Source organism: Myiozetetes cayanensis, unplaced genomic scaffold (genome assembly GCF_022539395.1).
Source record: "Myiozetetes cayanensis isolate MyiCay16 unplaced genomic scaffold, myiCay2020 scf1, whole genome shotgun sequence".
NCBI lineage: Eukaryota > Metazoa > Chordata > Aves > Passeriformes > Tyrannidae > Myiozetetes > Myiozetetes cayanensis.
In genome coordinates, this window is record NW_026086604.1 from 23,731,905 (window position 1) to 23,749,793 (window position 17,889).

The 17,889-nt window shown below is 35.7% G+C and overlaps 1 protein-coding gene across 2 annotated transcripts in view; it reads right to left on the reverse strand.

Annotated features, from left to right (window-relative positions):
* The window catches only part of SLC26A7 (solute carrier family 26 member 7), a 67,847-nt gene that overhangs the window by 30,832 nt on the left and 19,126 nt on the right, over nt 1-17,889 (reverse strand). For both annotated transcript variants that reach the window (XM_050312483.1, XM_050312476.1), the window contains exons 3-7: nt 17,672-17,844; nt 11,006-11,170; nt 3,265-3,417; nt 1,770-1,852; nt 96-243 (exon numbers count right to left, since the gene is read on the reverse strand). In XM_050312483.1, the coding sequence (XP_050168440.1) occupies nt 96-243; nt 1,770-1,852; nt 3,265-3,417; nt 11,006-11,170; nt 17,672-17,844 (722 nt within the window). The remainder of the gene's footprint in view (nt 1-95; nt 244-1,769; nt 1,853-3,264; nt 3,418-11,005; nt 11,171-17,671; nt 17,845-17,889) is intronic.

The window sequence follows — 17,889 nt, forward strand, 5'->3', positions numbered from 1 at the left end:
ACATACCCTATCCTACTGGGCATTCATCTATAATACTTTTCCAAAATGATTAAGTGATGTCAAGGCTTAGTGACAGGAAGGAGAAAGAGCTTTACCTGGTTGTCATCCACAGTGTATTTAAACTTCTTAGCAGAGCCTTGAGCAAGAGCTAGTGAGGCTACATAACCAACCAGTGCTACTCCAAAAGCTTCCGTGACTACTTCAGGCAGGACATTCATGGGTGGTGTTTTTGGTGATGGCAACCTATAAAAAATAAAGACAAGAATTTTTTCAAAACTTGATACATAGTCTCTGTATATCTGCAATTCATGCAAAGACAAGGGAAACAATCTCTGCATGCACAGCTAATTATTCTGTTACTTGTTAGGTGACACTTTTCAATATTTTAGATTAGTAAGATTTCAGTCTGTTGGGAACTGCAGAAGAGAATTTGTAGAAGAAGATAAAACAGTTTCAGATGGAGTATTCAATTTAATTCCCTCACTGACAGATAAAATCAGCAATCATTCACTAATTTTTTAATGTTCAGTAGAAGAGACTCTACTGTATTTTCTTTTAATAGATGGCTTTCCTATAAAGTTTAATTTAAACCTTTTAAACAATTTCATATCTTGTGGTTATGGACACTAATGGAGACCTTCTAATGGGGACTGCTGTGAAACAACTTAATTAAGAACAAATCATCCTAGATTGTACCCCACAAAAAGACTTTGATCTCTCCAAAGCACAAATCATACCACCTGAGAAACAAATTGTGCTCTTAAGGTTTCTGATGCTCTCCACTGACAAGGCTGTTAGATATTTCAGGTAAATGCCTAAAAAATACACAGGAATGATCCAGGCTCTGCTTTTGTTTTTCAGCACTACTCATGGGAAGTTAGATAGAAAATAAATTCCTCATTAAAGCTGCACAAATACAATTTACCTGTTCTTTACACATCGAAGGAGGGCACTTTGCCCTGTTTTAATCTCAGATTCATAGCATGACCTAAATACTTACAACCAATTTTTATTCTAAGAAATGTCACTTGTTTTATTTCTAACAGTGCAAACAACCACACAGTTACTCATGACATCTTGAACTTTTACTTTGTGAAATTTAGGGAAATCCTGCAATATCCAAACAGGAGTGTTTGGATATTGCACACAATATCACAACAAGTGTGCTCTTCCATAACAACCTGTAGAGTTTGAACATTTTGTCTGAAAACTAATTTATCTTTCCAGCTAATTATACTGATTTTTTTTTTTTTTGCCCTCCTTCAAGGTCATGGAGAAAAGCGTATCACTAACTGTATTAAAAATGCTCATTTTTAGATTAGCATAATTAAATCCTTCACATTTCTTCAGAAACTACATTGTCTAAAATTACTATATGAAGGATGAGGTGTAGTAATCAATAAATCTTGTCTCATTGCAAGTCCTTTCTGCTACAATAGCCCAAGAAAACTCTCAAAAAGCAGGTTGCAATAATCTTGTAAAGAGTGTTCTGCCCTTCTCTCATACATTAAGTAATTAGTGCCTAGATTTTATTCCATAAAGTCATAAAAAACTATGAAAATTTACAAGAATGCATTTTTGCAATGGTATCTATACAGATAAAAATTTTTACTATGGTGTTGAATTGTGAGAGAGTATTTGAGGAGACGGGAAATGAACATAATAGATTTTTGCCATTTCTTATTTCGGGAAACTACTTTGACCTCTTCGGAGACTGTTCTCAGAAATAAACATATTTAAAACCCACGGGCTAATAAAAAGCACATTACCCTTTAGGAATATGTCCCACAACTTCTAGCCCGTAGACGTATTCCATATCAGCGTAGTAGCAAGCAATGGATGTAGCAATTATCTATTGATTCAACACAGAAAAAGAAGTTATATTTCTATTGGTTTTAGCTTCTGACATGGTCCTTGTCATTGACACACCTAAGCACAAGACACTGTTCATACATTTATCCTTAGATCAATCTAGTTAAGACAGCAAAGTGTTATTATGAATTTTTGCAAATGTGGAGGAGAGTCAAAAGATCTGGACACAATAATGAATTTAGAAAGATGGCTGAAGAAGGACTATAGTGCAGTTTGTACACTCTGTGTTAATGAAGGAGATTTGTATGAGTCTCTGTAGAGCCTCAGGAACCTTGCCAATCAGTGTCCAAACTCCCTCTGTTCAGCCTGCTCCCCAAACCACTGTCATTCATGTGAGCAGCTTAAAGTAGTGCGTAATTTAGGTGTTCTTGTGTAGTCTGATTCAGCAGATGTTCTCTGAGCACATCTAATCCAGACTGGCATTGTTGACTTCAGCACAAAACACAGCAGAATAAGTGTCTATCCCTTATTTTTATGTTCCAGCAGGTATGAATCTTGCTGAGGGAGTGGAAAGTTTGACCCCAAAGAGGTTCAAAATCATTTCCCAAACCTTTTATGAGATGAACAGACAAATCCCAATAGAACAGGCACAGTTCCAGTGTCCACAATCTTTAGTTTGCTGGTACATTTTATCCAGTCTTTTAAAAAAGGTAACACAGAAACAGATCTTAAAGCATGGAGCAGAACCACACTACCTTCTTTTCCAGCATTTTGCCCAATACAAATTATTCTTTTGTAAATAACTTTTTCCAGCAAAAGAAGATTAATTGTGATAATCCACCATGAAAAGCACCTGCCCTTCATATTTTTTATTTTGTTTTAGAAGTTTAGAGAAAACCAGAAACCTTCTACCTGGTGCTGATGATATGACTACAGCTTAATCCTTAAAGCAGAGGTTTATCATGCAATAGTTAATTTCAATTTAGTCTATGCCATGGTAATGGAAAACTGTTAGAATAAATAGTAAAATTATATAAAACAACAGCATAGATATTTAACTTTGCTGCAGATGAATAACAAGCAATATTTAAGCCACAACTACGCAGTACAAAACTTGCCTGGAGTTACAATGTGCCAGTTACTTTTCATTTTCTATTTCAAACTTCTTACACTTTAACATTCTAGGCTTTGTGTTCTTGTGACTATGTGAAAAGTAGTACACATATGAAAAATATTATACAAATTGGGAGCATATGTCACTTCTTTCTTAATTATTTAGCCAAACTGTTTCCTGTTCTTACAATTATCATACAGCCATGAAAATTAGCTGTCCATTTAATAAGTGGCAGGTGTGGGTGTGGGTAACTATGGACAGCACAGTAAACTTCAGTAGATTAGTTGAACCACTTGAAACTCTCTAAGAAAAAGCCTGATATATAATTTTGTACTCACCAGAAGTAGATCGATGGGAAGAACAACTTTAATGTCTCTCTGAAATTTCTCATTCAGTTCTTTAACAAGAACAAGCACCACAATGCTCAGCAAGGAGAGAAGTAAAGCCTCCAGCTGAACTGATCTGATATTCTCAAATACGTAGGCATAAATCTACAGTGAGCAGCAAATAACAATCACAGGTCAAAAAATGTATTCTGGATCACGTGCTATGGCATATTCTGCACAGCTTTAGACATCTTAAAAATCAGTGAGAGCTGAATCAATACTGCAGGATCTGTGTTACTGGACAAACTGGCCTATACGTTAGATTTTACAAGGAAGATAATCACCAATTTACTATTACTATGGACTTTTCAAAACTAAAAAAAATTGCAGTGAATATTTGTATTAATATACAAATTTCTGTTGGCAGAAGCAAGCAACAAAATTCCAGTAAATGTGATATGTTTCCTTTTTTATTCAGTCTCATTAAAATCAGCAACATAAATGAGTGTAGAGAAAAGCTTCATGAACAAAGGTTTAGGTGTAGTGTCCATAGCATATAACATCCACTAACTCTAGTAATAAAAGTAATTTCTGAGGAAAAATGTTAAAAGACAGAAAGGAGGAGAAAAGACAAGGAGAAAGAGGAAGAAAGAAAAGGGAAAGAAAAATGCAGTAGAGGATGGGAAGAGATGCAACAGAAATCTTCCAAAATGAGCATCCTCTTCAGGACACCCTCAGCAGCCTGCGAGTAGGTCTATCCAAATATTTTTCCAGAGTAACTGTATAACTTCAGCGGGACATCCTCAGTTTCCCTACTGATTGCTCTTACCCCTTACCCAAACAATGCTCCATGGAGCATGCTTTGATCAGGTCCAGATACTGCACACAGTAATTAGTTGCCAAGCTTGTGTACATACGTTATTGGTTATTTAATTAACTACTGTTATCTGTTAAGCCCTGTTTGTTTCCTTTTCTGCTGACTGCAGAGTTAAGAGAGGAAGATGAGACTGGGGCAGAGCTATGGAGCTGTGAATGGGAGACCTTCAGCTTTTCAGAGGTTAAGGTGTTCTGCAACATACTGTAAAGCAGATTAGAAAAATATAGTTGGATCTGTGATGAAGAAAGGAAATGTGGTACTGAATATATGGAACATGGGGAATAGAAATATGGAACTGGTACAGGATAACTAATGGTGATGAGCAACAGGAATCTCTGATGATGAATGCAATGCTGTAAGTAACAGACTCAGAAGATTGCAGTTGCCTTCGTATCAGCATAGATGACACAGTGAACTGTCATTTCGGCTCTACTCTGAATTTGTGGGTTCAGGAAATAAGGCATAAATCAGTATGATAACAGATTAACAGAAAGTAATGAAAAAAATTAGAAGTTTGCTGAAATGGTTAGAAGGGGTGGAGAAAGAGGGAACTTCTATCCTGATAAATAAAGAAATAATGAGATCCTTATTACAACTTTTGTTCAGGCCTCATGAACAAAAGCAATAATCTATTGCCTGGACGAACAGTGAGCCATGAAAATGGATACAATCCTCATGCTTGCTAAAGCTGCAAAGGAAAAAAAAAACAAGGTAGGCTCAGTCCCTTGAATTTTGCATTTATATTCTGGGAACTGTTGTGTATTCTGAATTGTAAACTGTAGGGAGAACAGAAGTTAAGATCTAGGATGTAGATTTAGGCATCTTCACAAGTAACTTCTTTTTAAACCCCAGCATTAAGGGTAACAACATCAAGGAACTGAGGTTTGAAATAATAATATTTTTAAAAAAGTGTTTTCTCTGGCTATGACTAAGAAGACCACTAAAATAAATGAAAAGTGACACTTGCAGTCTTATCAAAATAAAGATTAATAATTTTCTGCCCCAAAGAACCTATTCTCAAATACATGTATAATGCTAACAAGGTTTGACAGTATGGAGCTTAAATACATATATTTATATCAGACAGAAAAACATACTAGAAAAAGTATTTTAGGAAAGAACCCTGCTCTAGCATAAAGGTGGTCAATATGATGATAAGTTTTGTTCTACTGTTCTGATTCTGTCAGTCCTCGAAGGGATGATGCTCATTTTGAAGAATGAGTAAGATAAAAAACTTCCTGATTTTTCCTTGCTCATAATTTCTGAGAATAATTTCATAATCTAGAAAGTGAAAAAAACCACAACATAAAAGTGTTTACAGAAGTGTAACTTTCCTCATAAAGAGCAAAAAGTAGTCTAGTCCTTTGAAATTTAGCCCTTGGACTTTCAATTAAGAATCCACAGTATAACACAGCACAAACATTTCTCAGAAACCAAGAAAACATCTTAAAATCAACTTGTTAAGTAATATTATCTATATATGTCTTAAATCTGAAGAAGGGCAATTAAATCAGTTTTGAACCACATGGTGCCCCACTGTATTCAGACAGTATGTGGATTGTGTCTTGAGCATCTTGGTGCTAGTCTCTGTACCTATAATTTTCCAAGAATGCATTTTCAAGAGAGCACAGGAGTTGGCTCAGTGCCCAGTCAGAAGCTGTGAATAATTAAGACAAAAGGAGGCTGAAAAACTGTGCCCACAAACTCACCAAAGACTGAGCTAGATCTAAGGTGAAGTGTTAAGAAAAGTGAAGAAATGGGTTGATTCCTACTTTCCAAAATCAAAGAGATGTGGGCTCGTTATGAAATGAGTGTGTCTATTAAAATGTCAGCATTAGTTGTGTTCATGGCATTAAATCTAACTTTCCTAGACAAAGTTAGGCATAAGATTAACAGAACAAATACAGTTTTAATGAAGACTTACAAAGAAGTATGATAAGCTCCAAGAATTTCTGTTCTTTTAAATTTACTAAAAAGACACTTCCATTTAATTTTGAAAATATATAGCCAAATCTTGTGAACCTTTACCATAGTTTTTTCAGGCTTTGCAAAAAAAGTTATGTGAACTGCCTAGAATATTCTTCTGTGTTTCTCGTCAAGTCACACTCTTCAGGATGTAGTCTACATCAGCCAATAAATGAAAAAGAATGGAACTACCAACACATCATAGCCCATATGAATTCAGTAGCCCCAACAGCCCTATCCCCAAAATGTCTGTAATACACTGAAACAATTCTGGCAGTAATATGTAAATACATAAGACTAAAGAGCTTCCACTGACTATTCGGTTCCTGGATAACCATTTTCTGAAAACCTAAAAGCACTCAATTCATGATATCACCAGTGAAGACCTTTCACAAGAAAGAAAAGAGTATGTGACCCTTAACATGAATGTAGTTAAAATATATTATACCTATGTCTTTATACTGGACATTTTACATGGTATTCTGTCCACTCAGTTACTGGACTCATCCAAAGTGAAACTGTAAATCCTAAATGTAAGTACCTAAAGCTCAAGAATGTAATAGCACCAGCATCTGATTCAAAACAGATATTTACAAATGTTTTATTCACAAACATCATTATAAATTCAGTATTTCACATATTTTGAGGATGCACTTACTGAAATAATTTAGAAATTATGCAGCAGAATTTAGCTTGATATTGCAGCGTAAAAAGCAGTATTTGTCACTATATAATTTTATAAGTTTTTTTAATCAGTAATAATAAATTAATTGAGCTGTTTGCTTCTTGTATTTTTACTTTTATAGCTACTTTTGTGTAAAGATTCTTAATGAACCTATCTGACAATATGAAGAGGAATCAGTGAACTTCTTGGTAATCGATGCAAATTTACACCTAAGTGAAAAAAGCAGTACTTTAGCTTTGCACACATTTATACAGACTGAATTTCCCTATATTTTCACATACTTTCATAGGGTAATACTGAACATTATAATGGTTTATTCTAGAAAGGATGTGTATTCTGATGTATTAATGGAATGTTCTGAGGGTCGGGGTTCTTAAATGGATATATGAAACCCCAAAAGATTAGCTGTAAAATGAGTATAGAGGCTGAAGCAAGCAAAAGAATTAGAGGAACTTGTTATTTAAAATACTTAATACATTTTAAGAGTGGAAAATCTCATTGCATTTTCAAAAATATTTAATTTCAGCATTTGTTAGACAAATACATCACACTGGAGGAAAAATGTACAGGCAGCTACTGTGAACTGTATAAGGAACAAACTGTGAAAAAAAGGAGGAAAAAAAAAGAGCTGATAGTGGGAATGTGAAGGGGTTTTTTCCAGATAAGTGCACAAAACCACACAAGGACAACAAACTTGCAACATAGCCACAAAAAACCCTATTTTGCAAAGTAAGTTTCTTAATGCAGTTAATTTTGCGGTGCTGTATTTTCTCAGAAACATGTGGAAAGAGAAATATATCTATACATAAATAAAGGGCAAATACAGATGCTTTCTTCTGTTTTCAGATGCTAAGTAAAACTTGATGACACTTTTCTTGTCCACTATAAAATTAGATCTCACATGTAGTATTCCCTCACCATTTTTCTTCACCTTCACCTTGCCTTTTCCATTGCAAAATATCAACTGATGCTGCACTGTGCACCTTAATTGTAGTGTTACAAACCATGTACATGGAAAATGGAATTATGTAAACCATGCATAAACACAAAAAAACCCATAGGTTCAAGGTCAGTGTACTAAATTTGTTCTCCATACACAATGTTCATTTAATCATGATCTCACTTGCTATAAAGAATCCATTTCACTGCCTTGCTTTACTTGCAACTCTCCTATCACACTTTATTAAACATTCTTATTCTTGGTTTGCCAGCCCAAAGGCTGCCTGAGGCAAAGCAATAGGTTTTGTGAGTGGGAGGTGTTTTGGAGTAGAGAAAGAAGAAAAATGTAAGCAAAAGTACCAGTCTTTGGGTTTCAAGAATTTGAAGTAAAGAACATGTCCAGAGAAACATGCCAAATTTGCCTTTCATTCTCTAGTTACATGTGCAAACTTATACATAATTAGTATAATTTTCATATAAAACTACCACCACAGAACAAAATTATTGTTAAAATCTAAATCTGGTACTTCTGGCTAAGATATTGGACCTTCTTAAGGCAACCCATAAATCTGAACAGGTACCAGACAACCTTTTAGAACACTTCTGTGGTAAAATTGTTCCTTTTTTATTATTCTTTGAAGTTGTATAGAATGGATTTTGTTTGGTCTATTCTACAGAGCAATTTAAAACCTTAAAAAAAAATCAGGAAAATTTTTCTTTGGAAAATGTTCAAAGGGGTTGGATTTCAAAAGAGAAGTAAAGGGCGAAGAACTTGTTTCAGATACATTAAAAAATACAGGGGATAAGGGAATAGATTTCTTTTAAAGCATTTGAATGACCTCATTTATGATATCATCACCATACCAACATGGAATTATTTCTTCATATCACTGCTGTTCTTTATTATTGCTCATAATGTATATTTTGATTATGTTTTGGCTGTGGTACTTAACACCAGTCGTGTCTACAAGATGACAAGATTCCTATATGTAAGTATGGAAACACCATGAAAAGGAGGCTAGTCACATTTTATATTAAGAATTATTTATGAAAAGATTTTTAAAGAATGAAAAAAAATTTAACATAGGATGAATCATTTGTAATAGTTTCACAAGCCAACTGATTATTCATAAAAATGGCTATGACACTTCTAGCTATGCCCCTACAAGATAAATTACTTGTGTTTATTACATGCCCTTAATTTGTATTAATAAATTGGTCCTGTAAAAACTTTCCAATGAATTATCCATACAAAAAGTTTCCAATGAATTATATATACAAATTTGTAAAGTACTATGAAAAAACATTCTAAAAAGCAACATCTTCTTACCAGATATTTCCCATTAACAAATTTCCCAAAATAATAGCAAAAGATAAAGCACATAGCAGGGCAGGAAGATGCAGTCAGTGCTTTTAAATAAGGTGTCTTAATTTAGTGACTAACTAAATGAAGTCTCGCTATCAGTGCAATGTAAGTATCACCTCAACAAGTAAATAAAGTTTAATTTTGAGAAAAATGTCTTTTTGGTAAGTACTGTTTTAATATTACTTATACCAAGGGATTATGTTCACAGCACCTAAACTCAGGGCTTGCTGGAATAAGTTACCATCAAGAATATGTTATCATGCCTTTTGCTCTTTAAGATTTCAGCCAGCAAGATGTACTTTCCAAAGGCAGTAACCACGATACTTGAGGCAGTGCATCACCCCACACCCTTGGGCCAGCCCTATGATCTCAACCTTGACCAAACCAGATGGGTGGTGAAGCGTCCTTGACCGTGCCAGGTGCTCATGCGTGATACAGGTGGGGAAAACACTGCAGCAGCAACATCAGCTGTCCGACCAAGGTGGGGAACAGATGATAATCAGTCATTTCCTGACAGCCTTGGGACATTCCCTACCTGAACCGCAGCCCAGGTGGAACAGCACCATTGTTGCCTGAATTTTGGAAACAATTTCCAAATGTTTTGGAAACTCCTGTAGTTACCAACCTGGGTTACGGCCCAGATGGAAACGTACTGATGCAATGTTACCACTGTTACCAGATTTTTGAGTAATTTCATTAACTATTAATTTGGGTTAGTGCCAGGATAGGAACTGATTAATGACTAAAGCAAATGATCTTGTGACCCTAAACACAGATGCCTAAAGTGAGGCCGTCTGAGCTCTCCCGGGCCACAGTGGGCTGTGCCAGCACCTCCCTCTGAGGTCATGGGCACCTCTTTAACCCTCCTCAATCCTCAAGTCTTCAATACTCGAAAGACCATCACTTAGGATGAGGCCTGAGCTGGTACACATACACACACACATAAACCCCCTCCCTCCCTCACCCCACACACACCCCACCACCCCAGACACACACCCCCCTTGAGGTACAACCCGTGCCTGTTGAGGAACACTGTGGTATTTGCCGTCAGTATTTCACTGAACTGAAGGGAATTTTTGACAGGTACCTGTACATGCACAGACATAGATGTAAATGTCTTCGCCTGTGTCTGTGAATGTGAAAGGATCATGGTGTGAATGTTACTGTGAAGCTATAATTAAGTCATTGTCATAATTATAGCAAGTTCTATTTAATCACTTCGTAAATGCTAGGTTAGTCCATAATGAAATGTCGTTCAGCACTTCAGCACACCTTATCTTTTTGTATCCATATCCTTTGCACCCTTACCCTGTTTCATCCTCAGTCTCCATGTAAATCATTCTAACTTGATTATAATGCAATTTTCCTATGTGTGCTTCATCCATAGAATAAGTAAAAGAGTGAAACTTGTCATTGAACTCTGTTGAAAGTCACTCTTTCTTAAGTTCATATTAAAATCTGCTTTTTGACAATACCTTTGATAGTGATTCTTTAAGCAGCTTAACCACTCATGGGAACACTTCTGTATGAAATGCTGAATGAATTTTATAAACATTACCTTAAAGCTATCCAGTTGCTGTATTTATCATGTCGTAAGGCAATAAGTAATATATTTTGCGTAATTTTGCATAGGAGGTCTACAAATCATGGGTCAATTTCCTTTTACCACAATGACTGTCAGGTTTAACACATATATTTGAAACTGATTACTGTATCTTTTTAAAATAAGACCCATTTCTGCTATTTTTTCATCAAGTTTTCCAAATCCATTCTTACAAACAGACAAAGAGAGATTAAGGTTCACCTTGTGTTCATTCACATACGTGCATAACCAATTTCTTACTCTTTTATACAGCACATAGCATAGTTATTTAATAAAATGTTAGCTAATGAAGTAACCCATCTCTTTTACTGAACTCACGTGAAAAAATCCCAGTGGTCCTGATATATATGGCATTTTCATTCCCAGCAGATACTTCACTTGTGAAGTCACAACATGTGTAGCTGCTCCTGTTGTCATCGCGCTTATTACTGGCTCTGTTAACACGAACGTGGCTCTGCCCAACTGCAGCATAAACATTGCTACCTGAAAGACAAAGGCAGGAGTATCAGAAGTTATAATACAATGCAGCATCTCAGTGATAGGATAACGAGCCCAGGTTCTTTTAATAAATTTTAAGATAAAAGAGCTGAAGATTGTCTTTGAAGGACAAATATAGCTGAAAAAGGAATCCACTGAAGCTCTGTGGGCTTAAATGCACTATTTTACTCACACCACTAGTTTACCAGACACTAACATCAATTTAGTAACAAAAGCAGACTCAGAGAAACTCTTAGTATTCTTTCCTGCTGAAATACATGAGCACAATCAACACCATGAAAACATTGTTTCAACACAGCAAAATGAATTAAAGTAACTCAAAAAGTGAGGGTAGTGTTAAGACTCATTCCTGCTCCACTGCTATCCGTCCTGAGTAGGCAAAGGGTCATATCTTTGTCCAGCTTACTGATGGCCATCATGTTGATATCAAGATTCCCAACATTAGTAATTCCAACAGTTACCGAATTTATTAAGTGGTATGCAGAGTCCCATGGCGAGACCTCTAATCCAAGAATCTGAACCGCAGGAGAATCTACAACTACTGCAGATACTTCATAGGAACACAGGAGAAATACTTAAAGTACCATTGGGCTCAACTGTTTTCTCCCCTCATCGCAGACTTCAAGCATTCTTGTCCTCTGAGGTATGAGATTCGACAGCTGTTAACGCTTTGAACAGAGTTGTTGCATGCCTACAGCTGCTACTGCAGTTTACGTAACACCTAATCCTTTTCTGATCCATGTTAAGTTACATTTATATTATCTCCCCTTACAATGAGTTTTGCAGTTTCTTACTTCTATGGTCTTTTGCATTTGCTGTTCTTCTACCTGAAGTTACATGCTCTTGGCACATAGTTGTTTGTTACAATACTTTCTAAGAGGATTATTTTGTGTTTACCATACTAAATATCATAATTTTGGAATATATCACAGTGTCCTTTGCGCTTTTTTTTTTGTGTTCTGAAGCTAAAAGTATCACTTCCAAATGTTATCATTCTTTATGCCTGAACGCTATTTATTTTTTCACCTGTATGCAGTGAGCTATGAGCACAGTACCCAAAAGAAACAATAATACCAAAGTGGATTTTATTTTACCACAAAAATCTCTAGTGAGCAATTTCCTCTTCCATCTGAGCAATTAAATCTGATTTTTTTTTCTATTTCCCACTAATAGTATGTAAATTGCTCCGTATTATGTGCAATTGGAATACTGATTGCTGTTCAAGATTGGACTCCAATAATGATAATTATTGTTATACCCTCAGTGAGTAGTAATTTAGTTAGTCAGGCCTAAAACTGATAATTACTGACTTCAGATATTTTGTTTAGCTGTTTGTTCTACCAGTCTGCCTACTAATATATTTAAAACATTGCTCACAGTAGTGAAGTTGAATAAGAATTAAATTCTTCCTTCCCTGGTGAATTTTTGTTTGTTTTCTAAGATCAGTTTCTATTGTATGAAGGTGAAATTTCTAACTGGGTAATAGCTTAGTTTCCAGAGATTTAGATGTATGTTTATTTAGCTGTGGAATCAAAACCACAGACATAATTCTTTGAACTACATAATATTACAAAGAAGTATTAGTTACTATTAGTATTTCAGAGAAAGTTCTGACTGTGATTTACAGGAAAATGGTGTCATAATTGCTGAACTTAGAAACTTCAGCATCACTCTCAGATTTATTTTTTTGGTTTTTTACTTTTTTAAATCTAATATAGTATTTTAAGGGATTGCTTTACAGATAGTATCTAAAAAGTCAAACATACTTTTTATTGTTTGCTTATAACTGTGGGTTATGTAAAATACATCCAAACCATGAGTGTGGTTTGTGTTAGACAAATTGCTTTCACTAGGTATTCATTTTTGATTAAATTTATGTAAATGAAATGAAGAGCTGTTAGAGAAAAGAAAAAAAAAAACCACAAGAGAAAGTGAGAGAAAGTAGCCTTGAATGCACAGTAAAAGAAAAGAGATCATGGAAATAAGTTATACAACCGGGTAATTAGACAGAAGTTGTGGACAGTGTGATTTCTAAAAAAAAAATTATAGAAAAGAAAAAGGAAATTTCAAAATGGAAGAAAGAGAACCTTTTCTTGCAGCTGTCTTCTTTACTGCTCTATAATTTTACTCCAACAAGTAGAAGAGTGTGGGGGAGCCCAGCTGGTTCTGGGCTCTCTGTAAACTGAGATACCGAAGATGGAACTTCTTACACCTGGCAGAGGGTTAACCATGGACAGTAGGACTGTGACACAAAGTGGGTTTCCTGTTAGGAGTGTCAGCCTATTGTGTTAAGAAATGTGGCTGTGTGTCCAATCATGAGTTGTTATGAAGTGGTAAACCAATGTTGTGTGTACATGTGTCACCCAGGACTGTATAAAGGTAGCTGTACTGTTGCAATAAAGCAAGTTGGTATCCTGAAACTATGTCACCTCCTGTCTCGACCGTGACAGAAGAGAATGGGGATTTATCCAGGAGAAGAAAAATGAGTAATTGCAAAAAGTAAATTCGAGCCCTTTTGGTTCTTGTCCACTTTCAATATTTTCTTCCCATGACAATACACTCAGTTTATTATTATTAAAATTATTATTATTAAAATTCCATTCAACATGTAGTCAATTTAACTTCATGGCCAGTAAAAATTCTTATCACTTAACAGGTCTTCAAAAATTACTAATATCAAACTTTCTGTTGACAGTAACTGAAAGGCTGATATCATATTACCTGCTGCACAAATTCAGTTTTGCAGAATGAATTTTAAAACTCTTAAAACTCCACTGGCCTGGAATGTTTTTTTCACTGTTATGTCAAATAAAAGTGGTGGTACCCTTTCTGAGGGTTTGCTGTATGGGCTGAAAAGACAAGGTCGGGAATGGGGAACATCTCTTGGGGGAAACACTGCAGACTGTGAGACTCTCATTTAGTACATTGTGTTGGTTATCTCAAAGTCAGAGGTTGCAAAAGTCAAGACATCTGTGGACTATGTGGAGAAAACAGGCAGACATGGACAGTTCAGTTTGACTGAGTCATCAATTTAAAATTCTTTTCAGCCTGTTTCAATAGACATTTAACTGTGAGCTTTTGCTCTTCTGAATTGTAACTCTTATGTTCATTATGAGTGTCTTGAGAGTATCTGGTAGCTTCTGATGGTGTGCAAAGTGATCTTTCCACACTCCAGGACCTGAAAAAGTCTTCTTCGTATGGTCTTTCTGTACTAACACGTAGTATGCTGCACCGTAATTGTGGGAACTGGAACTCCCACCTAGCCTACTTGTAGTTTCCAAGATACAGAATATGAGCCTGCAAGAAGTTATTTCCACTGTAAAAGAAAAATTAACTCTTTTCTTGATTATCACTGTATAATTGATTCATGTTTTAATCTCATGAAAAAATATGTGTAACATAGAATAGAGCAACACAATATTCCCCAAAGGGAAACAAAGTTTTGGACAAGAATATTAGCCTTACAAAAACACCCTTCATATTCAACTGTACTCCTTTGTTATTAAGTAAACTGATAATAGACCATGTAAATATGTTCTCCTGATAACCAGAAACATTTTTATTTCCAATACTGTATATCAGCAACAAATTACATGTTAGTTTTCAAAATACAGTATTTGAAAAACTTACCAGTGAAAATGTAGAAGACTGGAATGAAATAAGCAGCTATTTCTAACTTACAGAAGAGCAGCACAGCTGAACTCTGTAACACTGTGGTCTTAAGAGAATAAAACTTTTTTCATAGGATAAAAATTATTTTTTTCTCATTTTGATCTGCAAGCCGCTTTCCTCTATTTATTCAGCAAATCTTCATGTTGAATTTCAGTTTAGTATGCTGAGGTTTTTTATAGACACATATATTTATGCAAGCATTCTTGCACATACAATATACTAATAGGGGAAAAAAATCTTTTCCAAAAGCTTTTTTGAGTTTTTTTTTCTTATGTTATAAAGGCATCATCCAATTTTAATTACAAAATTATCCCATAGGCATCTGTTATGTTCCCTCAGTTCCTCTCCCCATCAGTACATCTGAGGTATTTAGTATGAGGGAAGAATTCTATTAACTTGATTAGTTTTCCATGCCCTCTTTATCTTAATAGAGTAGGAGCTACACAACCATAGGAAAAAATCTTCATTATTCCTTCTGTTCTGCTTTTAAAAAATGAAATAGTTAATTAACTGTATTTTTTTTTGTAATTACTGTTTTTATTTTAGGTTTACTTATTTTCTATTATAATACTATTTTATTCTCATCAGAATGCCTCTTAAGATGACCTGTTAAGATGACTCACTATTTTGTATGTTTTTCCTTTTTTTTCTTTGACATTAATTACCGATTAGAGTACTTAGCCAGGCTACTGGAAAAATAGTATCAAGTTTTTTCAGGTGAAGGACATTCAGCTCTTTACCTACTCTTTCACAGAAGGAAACAGCTGTTTTGGACAGAGACTTTTCATCCTTCAAGTGGAGGCTGATCAAGGTATGGAATAATCACATCATCAGTTGTTTTTATGAAATTAGATTTTTTGTGCTGTTAGAGTACTGCAATTTGACTGTTTTTTCAGAATAATGAGTCTTATAGTAGATACTCAGGTCTGCTCCCTTTCCAGAGAAGTTCCACCCCAAATACCACCTACAGTTACAATTCAGCTTCTTTTTGTATTTTAGGATGTCTTCAATGGAAAACCATCGCCCAAAATGCACCACGCTATTTCTCTTGTCCCAGAATATAGATTTCCTCCAGGCTATTAATTAATTTCTAGTCTAATCTGATAAATAGATGCAGGTCACTGACTTAGCTCTCCATTAACAGCAAGATGCACCCTGTCATCTTATCTGGGAATTGCAGGAACTGTTAGTCAGGAGACTGGAATCACGATGAGAAACATAGATTCCCACACTTAACAGCACCTGGGAAGATGGCACAGTTTAATCGCAGCCTTGATTCAGACTTTCACTTGCTTCAAAGCAATTCCCTAGGAAATAAGTATTTTAATTAAACCATTTATGTGAGTTTAACCATTAAACTCACATAAAGGACTAGTGGCAGCACAACAAGCACCAGCTGTGCTAATATGACTCTAATGCAAGTGACATTACTGACCTGGGAGAGGAGCCCATGCACGTGGCACAGTTCCCTATCAGACCTGCTTTGAAGGTGCAGGCAGGGGATTTAGTAGTTCTTATTTCAATCAGGCTTAAATAGGACATAGGCTGAGATAAGTCAGCTGATGCAATCGAAGATATATGAAAAAGTAGAACTTTTCAATAGGAAAGAGTAAGAGGTCTAAAGGATTTACACACCTAATGCCACTAAGCAAAAAATTTCTGCATTGGATTTTGAAGTTAGATCAAATTAATGCAGGCACCAACTTCCTGCTTGAGGCATTTTGGCCTCTCTGGGGATAATGTAGGAGATTTCCAAGCTGTGAGCACAGGACTCCCACGTGAAGAGCTCTGTGCATGCTCTGCTCTTACAAGCACACTGTACAAGATGTACTGCTGTTCTGCACATACTGGTGCAATGGGACAGCGTGTGCATGCACAGCCAGGCACAATCAGCACCAGTTCTACTTTGTATATTGTCCATAGGCTTTCCCTCATGCTGCTACCACTAGTCATAATCCTGTAATCAATCAAAGAATAATAAAAATACAACAGAAATTGTCATACTTCTTGATATTTCCTACTGACTGCCCCAGTTCGTGCCAAGCATGCATGCCACTGGAGATGCCCTGGGCTCCTTTGCTCATCTTCTGCATGGTAGAGGGATCCAAAGCAATAAGTTCAGGAGGTTGGGTTTCTTTCAGGAGGCCAGGTACCTAGGAGGTGTTGCAATATTGCATGCTGGAACATTTCCACCATTTTAATATTTACAAGGAAAGAGGGAAGCCTTCTTGAAGACCTAAGCAACTGGCAATGGATAAAGGAACTCAGCACTTGCAGTCAGAATAAGAAAAAAGAATAAATTTAAAAGACCTCTGATCATTTGAATAAGCTTTGGAGAATCATATGAAGACATCTGTTTTGCTATTTCATTTTAATGATGGGTGTGTGAACTCTAGAGAGAATTTAAACATGCTTTCCCTACTGTTTTTAATTATTGGATATGGTATAGTATTTCTCTTCAAGCCAAGAGCAACAAAGGAATATGTCAGTGCTTACCAGGAACTAATTCATTTTTTTTTCTGAAGGAGAAGGGAAAGGGGCACCAACAGCAACTGAGTATTATATTAGAGCTAACTGAATGTGGGTTTATTTCATATAGTAACACACTAGGAGCATGTATACAGATAATTACTACATCTAAACAAAGGAGCAGCAAATTCTTAAAACACATTAATTTCATCATTCATGACCATCGGACCAGATGTTTTCATCAGTTGTTCTCAGAGAAGTGAGAAAAACAAAAGTATTACAAATGTCACAGCTGTTACAAAGGCAGTGTACGAGTAGCATACAGAAAATGTGATCTCCACCAACCTGAATGATTCCTCCTAGAAACGAAACTGCTGCTGCAACTCCAATCCTCTGCATTTCAAACTCCGACAAGCCCAAAATTCCTGAATTATTGTTTGTGGTGAAATTAGTGCTGACTGAAGGAACAAGACGCTCAACTGCATTGGCAGATATTAAGGAAGTTAAAGCAAAAGTTCCTATAAAAAAAGCCACACTTTAGTGACAAATAATTTTATATCTGT